An 18663-nucleotide genomic window follows, 5' to 3' on the forward strand; every position below is an offset into this window, starting at 1 on the left:
GACCACACATGTGGTCCAATTTTGATGAAATTTGGTATGTAGCTACTAATCCTTAGTATCTCCATATATATGACATATTAGGAGACATTTTTGGAGACATTTTAGTGTAAATCCAATCAGGCCAATGGAAATCGCTTAGTCTGCAGGTTTTCTGCGGCGGGGGTATTGTTATTGAATATGGGGTATGAGAAGGGACATGAGAAATCGATTGGAGTGGGTTACAATGATGGGAAAAATCCGGTTTCTGTCCTACATCCCTTGAAAATGCCCATGTTATCGACAACACCTTTTTGTAAAGGCAGTTAACAAAAACAGAAGTTACAGGTATTTTTATTGTCATAATTAGATTTGACGTGTAATTAAAGAATAGTTGTATTAAGTTAGTCTATTAGGTCCATATTAGTATTCAAGGTTATTTTCAAGATTAAAAATGAAACCCGAAAGACCTCCGAAGCGAAAATGTTTACAGAACTCGCATTGGGGGAAGCTACAATCGATCATCGAGAAACAAATTTGACCACTTCGTCTTCAACAGAACCAGCTCATACATCTCACCAGATGTCTCAGGTCGGCAAAATGAAGTCTGAAATTCCTCAAACCTATAAAGTCGCCAAGTCGGCGGATTAGGGATATTTTATTGAACAAGCATTATGCACCCACTTTGCAAGCGGACAATATTTGGAAATTTGAAATAGGTACCATGCTATCCTTGCTACGCTTAATGCTGAAACTGGAAAGATAAACAACGATATTATCTAAATGCTACTGGGTAATGAGAATATTTGCACAACTTTAAATTAAATAATTTAACTACTTATTTAATAAATATTTTATTGAATCCGAGCAAAGCTTGATCTCCCGGTACTGTGTATTAATTATAGTAAAATATTTTATATTTTCTGATACAGCTTTAAGTTAATCGTAAAATCTAAGTGAGCCTAAATAAATATTACAAGGCTCCTAGATTTGATTTAAGATTTTAAAATTACTGAACCAAACAGTCAAATTTTTAGTTATTTAAATAGATCCTCTATATAGACAACATTTTCCTGTAGTGTTGAAGTCATCACATCCAGGAAGTGTGCCGTCAGTCAGTAGTCTCAGAGACAGCTGAGATAAGGTTTATTGTAGGTATGGCCAGGAATCAGGCCAAGCAGTAACTGCAGTAGTCTACTAGAACTCACAGCCCGTTTAGGACGACTACCGGTATTACAAATGTTGGTTTCAGTCTTGTTAAAATGCTGTTGGTGAATGTTTTGTAGAGAATGAAATTAAATGGAGATTATAAGATGAGAAAAAAATGAACACACTTTTGGGATAGGAGAACAAGCACTGTTTTATTTACTTTTTGATACACAACATGTGTTAGCAATAGAGAATAATTTAATTTGATTAAGAACACATGTTAATTGCAAGGAAAAGAGATGTACATTAAATAAAACATAGAGTGTTAAATAATATGAATGGTTAAAGTTTACTGAACATACCGGGGGCCTTGAATCCCCAGTGGATTCAACAAAAACAGTTCACGAATCCACAGTTGGCAGGGGAAACACTTTGTGGGCAGATCTTCTGAGGTTGCCACTTGATGTTTTTTTTGGCAGAATAATGGGATGTCGAGCATCTTCAGGAAGTGATGTCTGAGAAAGACGTCCTCCAACACGCAATAATCCAAATGAGTCAATGAAAGGTGAAAGACGTTGTAAACGAGTGGAGCAAAATGATTTCCGTTTGAGGCAGTTGATTTCTTCTGTGAATACTTCTTTTTGTACAAGTTTAAAAATGTGATATTTTGTGTCTTTCAGTTCCTGTGTTGAGATGAAACCTTGGCGTTTTTCAGAACCTTTACAGTTGTGTATGAAACGAAGGACGTAAGCAAAAATCCTAAGAAGTCGTTCCCATGAAGAATATTTAATGAGAAGATTGGTCAGCGTAGATTCAGTGGTAGTTGACACAAGTACAGTTAGAGGAGTGTGTTTTACTTCATCTAATGTTGAGATATCTGTAGGTGAAAAAGTTACATCAGGCCAGTTTGAAGGGGGAAGAGAAAGCCAAGAAGGCCCTGACCACCAAAGGGGGTGAGACACAAGCTCAGTGGCTAGAATACCTCTTGAAGCACAATCAGCAGGGTTTTCCTTGCTAGGGATGTAACGCCAACAGTGATAGGGGACAAGTTCTTGTGTTTGGGCGACTCTGTTAGCCACGAATGTTTTCAGCCTGTAAGATGGAGTTTGAAGCCATGTCAAGGTTACTGAAGAATCACACCACAAATAACATTGGTTGAGTGAAATTAAGGGTTTGAATGAAAAACAACAGAAGTTTACGAGTTGAGCTAATAAGTGGGCAGCGCAGAGTTCTAATCGTGGAAGAGTCACCTTCTTGAGAGGGGCGACTCTAGTTTTAGATAAAACCATACGTGTAGTCACTTCTCCGTTGGGTTGGGAACATCGTACATAGACAACAGCTGAAAACCCACGTTCAGAGGCGTCTGAGAAGCCGTGAAGTTCAACACTAGAATTTGGAGAGATTTTCAATGCTCTAGGGATCTGAATGTCTGCAAGTGCTGGTATCGCTGAGATAAAGTTACTCCAAATTGCACTAAGTTCTGGAGTGAGAGGTTCATCCCATTGTAGACCGGTCGTCCAGAGAAGTTGAATAAAACATTTCGCTGTCATAGTACATGGGCTAAGAAATCCACAAGGATCGTATATTTTAGCGACTAGACTGAGAACGTGACGTTTAGTTAGTGTTTTTGGCGGTAGGTTGAGATGAAATGAAAAATTGTCCGAGTCTGGAGACCAGTGTAGGCCAAGAATTGAGAAATGGGGATCAGGTGTATTTTCAAGAAAGACTGGAGAGTCTTTATGAGTGTCTGGAAGAGACTGAAGAAGCTCGGGAGAATTCCATTTTCGAAGTTCAAAGTGTCCACGGTTGAGTAGTTGAATGAGTTGATTTTGAAGGTTCTTTGCTTCATCTACCGTGTCTGCTCCAGTTACAATGTCGTCTACGTAAGTCTGAGTGCGCAAGACATTTGCTGCTTCAGGGAAGTCTTTACCTTCGTCTTCAGCTAACTGGTGGAGGGTACGAATCGCTAAGTAGGGTGAGCTATTTACTCCAAAAGTCACTCGAGTGAGTTTGTATGTGGATATATCTTCAGAGGGATTGTCACGCCACAAGACGAGTTGGAACAGTTGATCGGAAGGTTTGATTAAGATTTGAAGATACATTTGGCGAATATCGCAAGTGAAAACGATATTGTGTATTCTGAAATGTAGCAATATATCACAAATGTTGGTCTGTAATTTAGGGCCGGTCATGAGAGAATCATTGAGGGAAATTCCAGAGCTGGTTTTGCAGCTTGCATCATAAACGATTCGGAGTTTAGTTGAGGTACTGGATGGTTTCACAACTGCATGGTGTGGCAAGAAATAGTGAGGAGAGTTGATATCTAGATGAGGTAGTTTTACCATATGACCTTGAGAGATGTGTTCATTTATATTGTCAGAGTAAGATTTATACAAATCAGGAGAGAGTGTAAAACGTCGTTCAAGTGAGTGAAAACGTCGTTCTGCGATGAGTTTGGAAGATCCTAAAGGTGGATGATTTTCTTTAAATGGTAGCTGAACTAAGTAACGGCCATTTTCGTCCCTAGAGTGGGTAGCTTTAAACAGATCTTCACACTGTTGCTCTTCAACCGATATCTTTGAGGGTACAGATAATTCCTCTAATTTCCAAAATTTCTGTAGAGAGTTATGCAATTCGTTGTCAACCGTTGAGAGCAGAGAGATGGATGGAGTGTTAGCAGGCTGGGAATCGGTTGAACAAGGTGCATTCCCCATAACAACAAAGCCAAAGTGAGTTCCCATCATGTTAGGCATGTTAGGGCCGAGAGAATAGTTTTCATTCGTTAAAAGAAGAGGGAAGAGAGAAGCTCCGATCAGCATGTCAATGGGCCCTGATAAGTGGAAGCTGGGATCAGCAAGGGGGTAAGGTTTTACTTTCAATAGAACTCTTTGTGATATTTGAGATCTAGGGAGATTGACAGATATTTTATCAAGTATGTGCACTTCATGGTTGGATGCAACTAATTTTCCTGCCAGTGTGTTAACAGTGAGGTTCACAATACCCTTTGTGAGAGTTGGAGATTGAGAAAGACCAACTACTTGTAAGTTGGATTTGAAACGAGGTGCATTCAGTAGTTGAGCAGCTTTTTCACTAATAAAATCACACATGCTGCCACTATCAATCAATGCTCTGAACACATGAGAAACGTTATTTTGAGCAGTAACTTTAACCAGTGTTGTGCCTAAAATTACAGTTTTAGGGATTTGGTTAGCAGGACTGGCTTCCTGTGAGCAAAGAGATACGGTAGGTTTTTCATTCGAAACATGAGTGGTTGATGGTTGTGATGATGTAGAACCTTGAGATGTCTTGTCATGTTCAAAATGAAGTAAGGTGTGATGACGTTTGTGGCATTTGAAGCAAGATGCTTTAGACTTACATGTTTTAACATCATGTTTTCCGAGGCAAGAGACACATCTGTTGTTGTCCTTTACGGTTTTAAAACGTTCATTTGAAGAAAGAGAGAGAAAGCTAGGACAAGCATAAACCTTGTGGCCAGTTGATGAGCAGACAAAGCAGGGAAATGAGAAAGGATTTTTTGAGTTGTCTTGATTTGATGGAGTTGGAGTAGAGACCATTGTAACTTTCTGAGCTTGAATGAAAGAGGGCTTGGATGTGAAAGATTTGGGTTTAAAATTTGAATTGTGGTTGTTCGTACTTTGAGCAAACTTGGTATGTAACACAGCGTCTTCCATTTGGTTACACTCTTGATTAAGAAACTTGACTATTTCGACTACTTCTGGTAGAGAATGTGTTTCGCATTTTATATTAATTCTAAAAGCCTCTAGTTGTTTTAGAAGGTCATTGTCTAGTTTTCGTAAGAGTATGGTGGACAACAGAGGGTTAGAGTTAGAAGTAATGTCACAGTCAAGAGCTTTAAGTGCTTCTGTGTGTTCATAAAACAAGTTGAGGAACGTTCTGAGACATTTGTTTGAGGTAGAGGAAATGTCCGGTAGGTCGATCAGTTTGTTTAGGTGAAGTGTAGTTAACCTTCGGGTGTTGTGGTATCTGTCTCTGAGGAGCTGATAGGCAATTGAGTAATTGGCTGAAGTGATACTGAAAGCTTTTACGAGATTTAGTGGTTCATTTTTGAGCACGCTGAGAAGATATTGAAATTTAGTGACGTTTGAAATGCTTTCATTCAGATGGATGCTAGTGTCAAATAAGTTGATGAAACTTACCCACTGTAGAGGAGAACCATCAAACGTGATGAGGTCTAGTTTTGGGAGTCTTACGTGAGCAGATGATGAAGCTGAGATGTCACTAATTCTTGTTGAATCTTTACTTTCTTCTGGAACATCTTGCGGCTGCTGTTGGAGAAGGGCTTCAATCCGAGACTTGGCTTCGACGAATAGCAGTCGCAGTTTGTCTTCAGTGTCACTTACTGCATCCAAATCTAATTCTTCTGATATATGTTCCAAGGCTCTTTCCAGGTAATTTTCATAGGCTTCATGTTTCTTTTCTAACTGGTTCGAGAAGTTGTTTAAAGTTCTGATTTGTATCACTGACAAGATTGAGGGGGAAAGTGTTTCAAGCTCTTGTACAGATTTGAGAATCTTTTCAAAAGAATTTTTTATGAGAAGGGTTGATTTGTTGAAGTTTGAGAGTGAAATTGATCTGGTAGCCATATTGGACAAAACAGATGGAGTGAAACTTTACTAAGAATTAGATAGAGTTTGTGACACTATGAGAGTGGGGAGAAACATAAAGAGATTGAATGATAAAATAAATATATTTCGATAGCTTGAAAGTGTTCTGAAAATTGAATCCAAAGACTGAAATTCAAAATCCAGGCTCGATTAGGACCAATGAATGTTTTGTAGAGAATGAAATTAAATGGAGATTATAAGATGAGAAAAAAATGAACACACTTTTGGGATAGGAGAACAAGCACTGTTTTATTTACTTTTTGATACACAACATGTGTTAGCAATAGAGAATAATTTAATTTGATTAAGAACACATGTTAATTGCAAGGAAAAGAGATGCACATTAAATAAAACATAGAGTGTTAAATAATATGAATGGTTAAAGTTTACTGAACAGTTGGTTCATACAATTTGAGGGTATAATTAATTATGTGACCAACAGATGACATAAAGAGGCTGAAAATGATTGTATATCCATTAAGCTGCTTTAACAAATCGTTGTTTAATAATAAGTGATCATATGAGTAGGACATATTTACATAGGCCTACTCTCTTTGTATACTATAACATTTACTACAATTGTTATGTCGGGCTGCAATTGTTGAATGATACATAGGATTGAACTACGACACTTATAGTGTGCATACCACTTAATCCCTAAACTGAAATAATTTTTATCACAGACAGTGAATTACTTCGTGTATGCAAGGCTATATGGAATATTGGCGAATAGTCTGTGTAGCTTTGTTATTTACAGATCAGCATTACAAGATCACCTGTTTCTTATTGGCCAGGATAATTGAATAATTTCGAAATAGCTACCAACCGCTCTTACCGAAAAGATCTTTGGTCATTTCTTTATGCAGTTAACTTTGGTAATCGATATTTTGGAACTGAACAATCTTTTTCCTACAGTCACCCGACAAAGTTGGCTTCCTTGTACTGTTTATAGTACAGAAAGCTGCTAATTGCTGCATATTTATACTTTGCCGTACGGTTTATACTTTGTCGTACGGTTTATACTTTGCCGCACATCAGGATTCCAACGAAACAACACAAAACAGCGTGGTTCTATTATGCACGTAACCCGTGTGGTGTCCTCCTGATTGCGAACAGTCCTGATTGCGAACAGTCCAGACTGCGAACATGTTTGGTTCTACGAGGTGGAGGGGGTCGTCCGTGGGGTGGGGAGGATTCCTGATTGCGAACAAATTTTGAGTGGTCGGGGTTTTCAACCCTTTCACAGAAACCCTTAACAAAATGATTTAGCCTAAATCACAACTTAAGACTGGTAATATATGTAATGGAGAGGATGAATGTTCTTGAAGACACATATCTTTATGAGACGTAGTATAATTTTACGTAATGCCGCTTGTATATTAACAGACAGATTCTTTCAGACTCACAAATCCGTTCTGATAACATTTAAAGTGGCTGTTTATTTAAAATTAATTATAATATGTTTGACTTGAACAAGCAACTACAATAACTAAACAATCTCAGAGTAAAAGAAATAAAACAATCATGTCATATGAATACTATAGTTTAACATAATTAGCCGAAGTAACATGCATTTGCCAATATCACATTCCAAACTCAATCATTACCTAAAAAACCATCGTCAACGAGCAATTTAAATAGCAACTAAAACAAATACAATACTTACATACATCTTACATCCGAAATAACATGCATATGCATTACACATTACAACATTAATCATTCAATCACATTCCCAACTCAATCATTACCTAATAGCCCCGCCGCAGCAAACCTGCAGACTAAGCGAATTTGCCTGATCGGATTTACACTAAAATGTCTCCTTAAAATGTCACATTTATTCCCTATTTAAATAACACTAGTTTAACGAGTACTTAGGTTTGCTGCAACAGGGAGGGTAAAAAGGTGTTTTTTTTTTAATGTTAATAGTTTAGTATGAAATGAATACATTTTCCAAATTTGATCAAAATATGTGCATAAACAAGCAAACTACAACAGTTTACTTATCCTCCATAAGAATAACATGGGAATTTTAAATCAAAACGAAAAAGTAAATCGGTCCCGGGTCCAGGTCTTACCATGAGTACTACGGTAATAGCTTATTCCCTTATGGGAAATTCGCTAAAAATATTAAAAACAAGCAATTAAAACTCACGTTCAACAACAGTTACTAAACCATCTTTACAGATTCCAAAATATTTGTTCGCAGTCTGGACGACTCATGTTCAGATAGTCCACAGCATTTTTGAGGTGTTCGCAGTCTGGACGATTTTACCCTTGTTCGCAATCTGGACTGTTCGCAATCAGGACACAACCATCCGTGTACGCTTGGAAATAGGTTGGCAACACTTAAAGATAATAATACTATGAGCAGCTGATTGACTATTATAACTACGATTTAACCTGTCATTTCGTGTTTATAGTTTCGGTATTTCTGAACTTTCTGGACTTTTCTTTTAAACGTTTTTAAAACATTCCTACGATCTTAATAAACAAGAAAATACCTTTAAAGCATTTTTTTAGGCGCGGAAACTACTTCAAATTACAAAAGCATACGGAACTATATTCTCAAAACTCGGAGCACATTTCTTGCCGAGGAAAAATAGCGGAGTGATACGGACCGCGGGTACTACTTTCTCTAGGGCACCTATTTGTGTTGCCAGCTGAACCTAAAAACGTGTTTTATAGTGTTTGAAAGACTAATTATTTATATGCTTTATAGTGACTGTAGGAAAAATAAAATGTGTAACACGAGTGAAAAAGGCCTTTGCTGCACTCGAGATCATTCCGCACTCGCCTGCGGCTCGTGCGTAAACATTGCTCTCGTGTGCAGCAAAGTGCCACTTTCACCACTAGTTACACAAATAACTATTATACATTACACACTACAGGCGATAGTATGCGTCAAGAAGGTGCCACAAAAAGTCCTTAATAAAATGGCCCAATACGAACTGCATAAAGCATCTCATCGTCACTACTTTTGAAAGCAGCTAGGGGATTGCTAAATACGAACGCAGGATGAGTGTCCAATAGACTGAATCTGTATAACCTTACTAAGACCAGCTGTCTAGGACCATTACTGAGAAGCCCGATGATGAAGAACACCTTGGTCCAGTTTCGAACCAACAAAGAGCTGCTGACTCTTCGCAGAAAGAACCGGCAACGGGCAACCTTCTAATATTCACTAAGCCTGATCATCTTTCCAGTTACATATCCTTGCTCACTGCACCACTCATCGATAAATACATTTCCTTTATAAGCCCATAAAGTAGTGTTCAGTTAGTTGTTTTTCTAACAATCCACAGTAGTGGTAACCGTTTTGCTGCTGATAACTTCAGCGCTAAGTTATGCGTCGTCACACACTATTGTTTTAAAACTTCGTAGTTCTGGTCAGTTTGCTCTCTGAACTGGAACTTGCAGGTCTCGAACAAGCAGTGAGTATGCCTAATGTAGAATACAGCAAAAAGAATACAATGAATTGACACATGGATTTATAATGGATTTTTATAATTTATTATTTTATTTTATTATTTATTATATATTTATATATTATTATATATTATTATATATTATTATTATATAATTTACATTTATAATTTATTATACAATGGATTTATAGAGTTAGTTATAGAGTTAGTAGAGTTAGTAGAGTTACTAGTTTTTGAGACAAATCGCTTTTATAAACTTTTAGGAAATCATATTGGGAATACTTCAGAGTTAACGTAATCACCTTATGTACTTTGATTAGGTATTTTAATCTGAGTACAAATACAAGGTGAGTGTAGATTAAAGTGAGATGATCTTTGTAGCTTTGTTACTGACTAAGATTAGTTGTTTCTTTAACTAGGATAAAGAATTGAAAGTCCGAAATATCCAAAAAATGTGTTTAAATGCTTTTGAAGAACACAGTCACATCAATGAAAGTTTTTATGTTACTTAATGACACTTTATTACTCTCAATAAAGTTATGGGAGAACTGACTGTACTGATGAGAAATTAGCTTTAAGCATGTAATTCTAAAAGAAAGGAGGTTTGTCAATAATTGTTTTCTAGTCAAAAACATTACATAGGTTGTTCCAGAATGAGTAGTATGTACCTCCTGGTAGAAGGACGGCTGATGTAGTAAAAGAAGAAGTTCTCCATTGGTTTAACTTCAGTAGTCACATGTTTAACTCTTTGGTGATCATATATGAATGGATATAATAAAAATACATTTTATTTTCAGATTGTTTGTTATTTTATATAATTGTCGTACAAAAACTCACTTATTTTCATTCCACCTTTGTGTAGGGTATGGCAGCATTCGTGGTGTTACTCATACTTTCTACTTCGATTTTGATGACATTGGAATGTAAGGGTAAGAAAACAGCACTCGCCTCCAACCCTGATGTTGTGAGGACATATTCTACAAGTCTAGCTCAATGTGAAATAGGTGAGGATAAATATACACATTACTTGAAAACATACCACATTGTTGGATATTTACATGTTTTTTTTTTGAAGAAATAGTCTAAAATGTATATCAATGATGTTTCTAATGTCTGAAGTTAATAAATAATGTTAGCTATAAATGGATATTATTAAAATGTGCTTGGAGGTTTTTTTAATTAGCATTGTAATGTTTTACAAAGTAGAAAAATATCGTTTTTTTTAAGAAAAGTTGTCGTCATTTTTTTTTTTTTTTTATTAAAAAAGTCTACCTGTATAACATTCTTTGATTCTTATCAATCAGGAGGGTTCTCAAGTTAAAAATATTTTTCTAATATATATTTACACTTATACTTACAGTTATACACTTATAAATTTAATACCACGTACAATGCTAACAAGAAGTCATTTATTTATAATGGTCCAAACACGGTGTTGTCATCCTTATTATCCTACCTGTTTAAAAAGGATTTGAGTTAAACCCACGATGGAGCTTTAGACGAAAATAAGTCAAAAATGTTATTTCCTTAATCAAACCAGAAAAATTTAACGAAAACTATTAAATCCATTTTTTACCTAGCTAGATGATAAACAGTGACAAATTATTGTCTAATCATTTCTATAGTTAAGGACAGCTACACGTCCTAGCTATAATAACTTAGCTTATTTAATTACCTAATTTGATTATGACTTTATGATTTTAAACTCATTGAAAATTACCTTATTATTTAACATGAAAAATGCACAAACTTATCCATTCAAGTACTATTATTCTGTTATATTTTTACACTTGATTCGAAATTCCCGAAGGAAAATTTACTTCTCTTTAAACGCTATTGAACTCAAGTACAGTTTCACAAAGTGTTGCAACAATCTTATCTAATGACAAATTCTTTTATAAAGTTGCGTGATTCATTTATGAAGTACTATTAATATGTTAAATCTTCGACGATTTAAACCAGATGTATCACATAAGTGGTGTATAGGGTTTCTAAGATAATAGTTTATCTCTTCAGAAAATCCGAATTGATAACGCAAAATTAAGATCTGAATTTATTGTTTACTTAACAATAATCTGAATCAACCATCCAGTACATAGAACCGCTATTGATTTACAAATCATAATAGAGTGTTCTGATTATAATATATCAAACTAAAAGTAGACAAATTAAATTGATTACGAATGTTCTTTACTTTAAGACTGGTTCCTAAAATTAAACTTATGTCACATTTCCTTGATATTATCATACATTGTTGATTTAATGACATACGCGTAGTAAAATCTATTGGTAGGCTACCCTTTTGGTGGATACATCAACAAATATTTCAAATCAATTTATTAACAAGCTTTTAAATAATACACAGGATAGTTAAAATACATCACACAACTACTTTAAACCGTCATCGGAATAATAATTTGGTCGTTGTTTCTTATAAATAATGTTCATAATATGTACAAAACATGCTATCAATACAAATATTTTGCCACAAACAACATTTAAACAACGGTAGATCTTAATAAACCGTCGTCGTGGTAATATACACCCCTTGTAAGCTCTGTCTGCAAAAACTTCGCAATTGTGAAGACGGCTTGCGGCAAGTCGCTTGCGGGAACTAAATAGGAATCAGAATGAGAGATGAACCAAGGGCAACGTTTAGACGAATCTGGAGAAGTTGGCTACAATGAAAGTGCACTGACAATATAAGCTGTTTCTTTTTCATGGACAGCTAGACCAATGAATACAAGAATTTCTAGCTACTATGTCTTTTATAATAGGCGAGCCCAATTAACCCAATTTAACTACCCAACTACACACGGGGTAAGATATTCAATCAATTCATTTTGAGATTTTTTTATCGGTACTTTTTTTTTGTCAATAATAGTTGACAAGTTTGTCTAAAAAGTGAGAAACCATTGACCTATTGATTGGTGAGATAAAAAAAGATACTGTAGTGAAAGAGAAAATACGTCTAGGATCACATATTAGCATGGGATCATATTTAAGGTTATTCACTAAACTAATCGAGATTTTAATGATAATATTTTTTTTCATGCTTCTTTGTGTTGTACATAGCGTGGCCATCTAAGACACGCTATCTTTTCGATTGTAATTGATCTGCATAGACATTTTTGTCATATGCGGATTATCCCAAACTCTTAAGCAATTCTTTAACATGATTAATATACAGTACCTCATAATTATTGTTCAGCAGCCGCCCACCGCGCTGAGGCGGATGACCAGTGGCTCATGATGTTCAGCAAGATGGTCAAGGACGGAGTAGATGTCGGACACACACTACTGCAGGTGTTCCAGTGGCCGCTAGAAGTAGGGTTGTCTCTTCACAATGCAGTTTTATCCCAGGTCAGAACTCAGAATCTCAGCATGACTATTAGCTAACATTTATAGTATCGCCTTTGATTTAACTATATATTACATCCCCATGTCAAAGCTGTCGCCATTTTTTTTTATCAAAATCGTCATAGTTGATGTGAGCCACCAACAAAATGTGCTGATATGAATTACTATACCTTCCGCAAAGATTCGTGGCGGCTGAGGGATTAGGACGTTCAGGTGGTGTCCCGGCCCCTAAATTAGCCCTCGTTCGGCTGCTCTGGGTTTTGACCATGAGTCACCCACTAGGCTCAATGCATATGTGGTAGAATCTTTGTATATCACCATAAAGTGTATTAAATATTGCCTTTTTTCTAACCTGCGTCAAATAACAAGAACATTGAGCCCAAACACGAAATAATTGCGACGATATTGAGTATACATTTGGCTTTAAAATTATATACAGTTTTCGTGTCGCGGTATGCTTAATACCATCGCAATTATTTCGTGTTTCGGCTCAATGTTCTTGTTATTTGACGCAGGATACAAAAATGGCGTTATTTAATACACATTATGGTGATATACTAAAATTTTACCAACTATGCATTCAGCCCAGTGGCTGACTCATTGTCAAACCCCAGAGCAGCCGAGTGAGGGCTAATTTAAGGGCTGGGACACCACCCGACCGTCCTAATCCCTCAGCCGCCACGAATCTTTGCGGAAGGATAATTTCTGTCGAATACACGAACTTTTTTACCAAGTCAATCTGATAGAACGACTTATTGTATGTTTTAGCAACTGTTATGACCCATCAACTACGTCAGAAACAAAACGTAAGGTAGACTAGAAACTAGGATTTTAGACACAAGTGCATTATGTAACTGGCTCACAATATGTAATAATGTAATGTTAATAAAAAGTTTGCGACATCAGTCCATATAGATGGGATGTCTACTTTAGTATCCAATAGTCAATGGTATCACCGAAAAAATGTAGTTTCATCAACCAATGGTTTTAGTAGAAGGTCGTAAACATAGTGATAAAGAGGATAAACCTAGGAGGGGTAAATAATAATAAATAAACCTAAGAGGATAAACCTAGGAGGGGTAAATAATAATAAATAAACCTAATAGGATAAACCTAGGAGGGGTAAATAATAATAAATATACCTAAGAGGATAAACCTAGGAGGGGTAAATAATAATAAATAATCCTAGGAGGGGTAAATAACAATAAATAAACCTAAGAGGATAAACCTAGTAGGGGTAAATAATAATAAATAAACCTAAGAGGATAAACCTAGGAGGGGTAAATAATAATAAATAAACCTAATAGGATAAACCTAGGAGGGGTAAATAATAATAAATAAACCTAATAGGATAAACCTAGGAGGGGTAAATAATAATAAATAATCCTAGGAGGGGTAAATAACAATAAATAAACCTAAGAGGATAAACCTAGTAGGGGTAAATAATAATAAATAAACCTAATAGGATAAACCTAGGAGGGGTAAATAATAATAAATAAACCTAAGAGGATAAACCTAGGAGGGGTAAATAATAATAAATAAACCTAAGAGGATAAACCTAGGAGGGGTAAATAATAATAAATAAACCTAATAGGATAAACCTAGGAGGGGTAAATAATAATAAATAAACCTAAGAGGATAAACCAATTAGTGATAAAACTAGGTTGAGTTTGAAGATTTATATTTGATCTAGAAAATTCCTCTTAGATTTAATGATAGTATTTGATTTTCCTAAGGACTATGAAAACACTAACTTTTTAAGCTATGGTAAATTTATTTTTATTTTATGGAGATAGGTAGTCATTATAGCAATAGTGTTTTTCCACTAAGTGAATCAACCATGGGAACTATTGTGACGTACCTTTCACACCAACGCTTGAAAATAATTTGTTCCTTTACACAGATTGGTGCAATGATCTCCTGGTTCAACTTCCTCGTCGGCTTCGTCTCCCCAGGAGGTACCGGCACCGCCCTCCTATCCTGGCTTAGGGGAGACCCTACCAAGATGTCCTGAAGATATCCTGCCCAAACATCGAGAAAGTTCTGTACATTTCAAGAGCTTAAACACTATTAACCAAAACACTGTTTGCAATCTTTCAAGAACGATTTGACCGACAGGTAACTTGGTCGTAAAGCCATATGACTGACGAGTCACTTGTCTAACCATTTTACTGTCATTTTAGCTTATTTTCAAGTTTTTACTACCGTTAAATGAACATTTGTTTAGTGTTCTCTTTAAGTAACAGTCTCTTTAAGTAACATCTTTCTTAATTGTCAAATTGTGTAAAACGTCCTTTATTGACCTTTATAGTTAAACAAATTCAAGCCATGAACTAAATTTAAAAAATAGTAAAGAAAGTTATTTTAATTATTTACTGTAGAGTTCTTTGCATAACCAGTGATTTTCAAATAGTATAATAAAACTTTGTCACATACTAAATTCAGCCATTAAGATAGTTTATTAAATGTAACCAACTTGATATTACGGGTATAACATAGGTTTAGGCTACACTTCCATGTGAGCATGAATGTTATTATAGTCATGTGATGTTTCTTGCATATTACATTAAAAATACAAATTAAGACGGATTTGACAAAACTATTTCAGGTTATAAAAAATATACATACTGGGTTTCGTGAACTCTATTAACCTTTTAAGGCATAATTTACGTACTAAATACGAAATAGAATAATACGTAACAATTTAAAACTTAAAAGTTGCCCGTTTGCCGCCATTTTGTTTTCTCATAAACTATTTTTTTATTAACAGCTTGTGGTGGATTACAATTTGGTACATTGAGAAAATATACAAAGACCCATTTTCAGAAAACTCTATTTTTGACCATTAAAAAATGTTTGAACTTAAATAACACAACAACTAACTTCATCAGCATTACAAAACGCCATGATTGAACAAAGAACGCGGGTAACTTTGGAGTTTTTAAAATTTCTAAGAGATATTTTAGTTTGTCTTTAGCCTCTGAATGATTCGGGGACATTCTGTATAGCCAATAGAGCAATAAAACCACGAGGCACCTTTACCTAATATGTTTAGAAACTGGAAACAAATTATACTGTTTTATCGTCAATGTTGAAGTGTATACAGGGCGGTAAAAAAGTCCCAGGACAGTTAAATATTTTAAAATATAATGCAGATAGAGCTACAATACTTGGTACAAAGTTACAGGGCATAAAACTCTATTTTAACATATATTCAGTGATCCAATAACTCTTCAGCGGGACGGCCCACAAGGAGTCGGAATAAAATCTTAAAGGAAGCATAGGTCAATATGCACATCAAATTAAAGGTCTTTTCCACATCAAGCATCGGCATATATTTATCTACTGTAAATTCGACACTGTACATTCGACAAAAAACATAAATTTGATTTATTTTTGAATTCTTACTTCAATTTAATATGTATGTCTCCAGTTATAAAATAACTGTTATGAAATAACTGATTCCTCTAGAATTGCAACAGTCATAAAGATGTAATTCTTTATTGATTACATCATTATTCATATAATGACATTTTTACAGTATATCGCTAAAGGTCTTGTTAGTTTAGACATAGTTTACAACTATATCATAGTTTAGTGTACCGAACGTACCTGACGATGATAGAAATGGCCGTAGTGAAGTATCGCCCTGATTGCGTAGACGGTAAGAACATTGCGTAGACGGTAAATATATTATTATATAGATTTGTAATGTAGTGGTAAATACATGACGTGTGTTGGAGTCTATATTCATACATCTCAATATGAAACCCCACATGTAGGCCTACACGTGTTCCTTATAATTATTATTGTCTTATTCCCATTAAAGCACCTACAATTCTTGGCGTTGCAATGAGAGAAGCAAAATGGATACAGGTATGCGTTGTGTTATTAGTATCAAATAAATGCAGGCGCTACCCGTACAATTCTCAGTAGGTACTTTATTATTGACTGATGACAACTATTCGTTATGAGAAATTTTTTTTAAATATATTTTATATACTTTATGGTGTTATATCCCTTAATATGGTTTACGTTTACTTTGGGTAACTGGACCTTACTCTAGTCTGGTAATTTATAAACCCATTATTTTGTTGTGTAAAGGGCTAACCGTGAATAATAGGCTACTTAGGTGTTCAAATCCCGCCAAATCACCAATGGATTTTATCTAAGTGATAATGCCACAACCCCTAGGTATAGTCTGAGGTAATGTGAAAAACGATTCCGGCTCGTGCCTAGGACAAAAAAAGGAAAGAACTAAAGAGTATAACAACTAAGTACTTTTTAGTATGAGACCCGACAAATATGTGAAAAATAACAAAACTACGCTGTAAATAATCAAATTACTCAGTTCTATTCATCAGTGTTTCCTAGGTACGCATCATGAACAAAGCATCTTTGAAAGTTATAAAAAGAAGAAAGTTTGCATGAGACTTTCAGTCAACTTGAACTTCAGTTTCTTGCATGGTGCTATGATAATTAATAGATCCGATAAACAGCGGTATACGTTACCTATTCTAGAAGGAAGCACAACTGGATTCCAGGACGAGGGAAACAGATGATCCATTGGAGCAAGGAGAGATGTTTCGTAAAGAGGATGTTACCAAAGTCACAACGCGACCAATCGATTGTCGGCAATTACACAAACCACAGTCAACCGGCTGTCGCTTCCGGCGGGAACTGCATCAGCTGATCAGCTGACTGTGATCAGCTGACTGAGTCTTGGAAAAATATTGTCACGGATTAAACAGTTGGTTTTGAAATGCCCAGCAGACATTCCATCTGTTTTTACCAGTTGATGCCATTTTCAGTTGTTATTTCGCAAACTTTGAAACTAATTTGACCAAATAGAACTATATTTTAGTTTATTTCTAGTGAATATCTGTAAGATAATTATTTAAATTCCTCAAATATAGCCTATTTATGAATAATGGTTTTACAAAAAAATTTGATTGACTCTGTATGTGGCATTTTTAACGGATTTATAAAAGTACACAACAAACTTTTGCAGAAACGACCCAAACCCTTATGATTTGTAGGTGTACCGGGAATCGAACCCGCACCTCCCAGACCGAAGTCCGAGACTCTGACCACTTACCACCAAAGCTCAATAATAGGTATAGCTTTAGAAAATACGTGGTTTAATTAATAATTAAGCTGTGAGAATAAAGTAGACTTAAATTAATTTGTAAGGGTGAATGTAAAATCTGTGGGTTTTTCTTGTCAATAAGTCGAATCGATGAACTATTTCAAAAGTCCCACGTTGAAACTTTGGTCCCCCAGGGAGCGTAGGTCAGTGGATTTAAGTTAAGGACAAGGACATGAAGTTTGTATAGTTAGAATAGTTACGAACCAAGTTTTAATCCTAGTCGGTTCATCATTAACAAACGGATACACATAAACTACCTCTAAATTATATCATTACGTGCGCAAGATTACTGATATTTAAGGAAATAAAGCGTACACTGTAAAATTAGCTAAAAAATAAAATTTGAGCCGAAATTGAATAGGTTACTAAACAGTTATTCACAATTCTAAGTAGTAGTCTCCTGAGGTGGTTTAGTGCGTGTCGTAACACTTCGGCCCAAGTAACACTTCGGCCCAGTAACATTTCGGCCCGAAACCCTCAGATGTGGCCTACGGTCCAACTCTCTACCTGCCCACTAGTAACACTTCGTCCCAACAAAATATTTGACAGGTTAGGTTAGGTTAGGTAAGATTCCACCGATTCTCCGTCATGTGAAGTCAGAGGATGCAAGGGGTGACGGTTGGGCGACATTCCACCAGAGGGTGGTTGCAAAGTATACAGGTCATGTACCTCTTACTACCTGAACTGCGTTCCTCAATCCTTGTCAATTTTTCGTCGGGCCGAAATGTTACTCCATTAGCTTATTTAATCATCTGTAAAAGTGAGTGGGACGAAGTGATACTGTTTTTCTAAGAAATTTGAGTTTGGCCGAAATGTTACTGGGCCGAAGTGTTACTACATCGGTTTAGTGGTTAGAGCGTGGGACCACAGACAATTATTATATTGTCTGTGGTGGGACTTCAATCCCTTTGGTCAAGGGTTGAAATATCGCTAATCACCAATGGATTTTATCCAA

At 35.7% G+C, this 18663-nt stretch overlaps 2 protein-coding genes across 2 annotated transcripts; one reads left to right on the forward strand and one right to left on the reverse strand.

Annotated features, from left to right (window-relative positions):
- Positions 1-1526: 1526 nt before the first annotated feature.
- LOC128989180 (uncharacterized) lies at positions 1527-5750 on the reverse strand. The gene has a single exon (XM_054411050.1). The coding sequence runs from the start codon at positions 5748-5750 to the stop codon at positions 1527-1529; it is 4224 nt and encodes a 1407-aa protein (XP_054267025.1).
- Positions 5751-9179: 3429 nt separating this feature from the next.
- LOC128988412 (uncharacterized) lies at positions 9180-14797 on the forward strand. The gene is made up of 4 exons (XM_054409676.1): positions 9180-9205; positions 10062-10203; positions 12411-12562; positions 14463-14797. Exons 2-4 carry the CDS (start codon positions 10065-10067, stop codon positions 14571-14573), a joined length of 402 nt encoding a protein of 133 aa, XP_054265651.1. The 5' UTR covers positions 9180-9205; positions 10062-10064; the 3' UTR covers positions 14574-14797.
- The last annotated feature ends 3866 nt before the right edge of the window (positions 14798-18663 follow it).

Source organism: Macrosteles quadrilineatus, unplaced genomic scaffold (assembly GCF_028750875.1).
Source record: "Macrosteles quadrilineatus isolate MER2022 unplaced genomic scaffold, UCM_ALF_1.0 Scaffold_3__2_contigs__length_128488019, whole genome shotgun sequence".
Lineage (NCBI taxonomy): Eukaryota > Metazoa > Arthropoda > Insecta > Hemiptera > Cicadellidae > Macrosteles > Macrosteles quadrilineatus.

What these genes read in the sequence shown, in the direction of transcription:
- LOC128989180 (XM_054411050.1), bottom strand. Translation starts at nt 5,750, where the DNA reads ATGGCTACCAGATCAATTTCACTCTCAAACTTCAACAAATCAACCCTT.
- LOC128988412 (XM_054409676.1), top strand. Translation starts at nt 10,065, where the DNA reads ATGGCAGCATTCGTGGTGTTACTCATACTTTCTACTTCGATTTTGATG. An exon ending in TCTAGCTCAATGTGAAATAG is followed by an intron (nt 10,204 to 12,410) that starts GTGAGGATAAAT and finishes ATTATTGTTCAG; the next exon opens with CAGCCGCCCACCGCGCTGAG. An exon ending in ACAATGCAGTTTTATCCCAG is followed by an intron (nt 12,563 to 14,462) that starts GTCAGAACTCAG and finishes TCCTTTACACAG; the next exon opens with ATTGGTGCAATGATCTCCTG.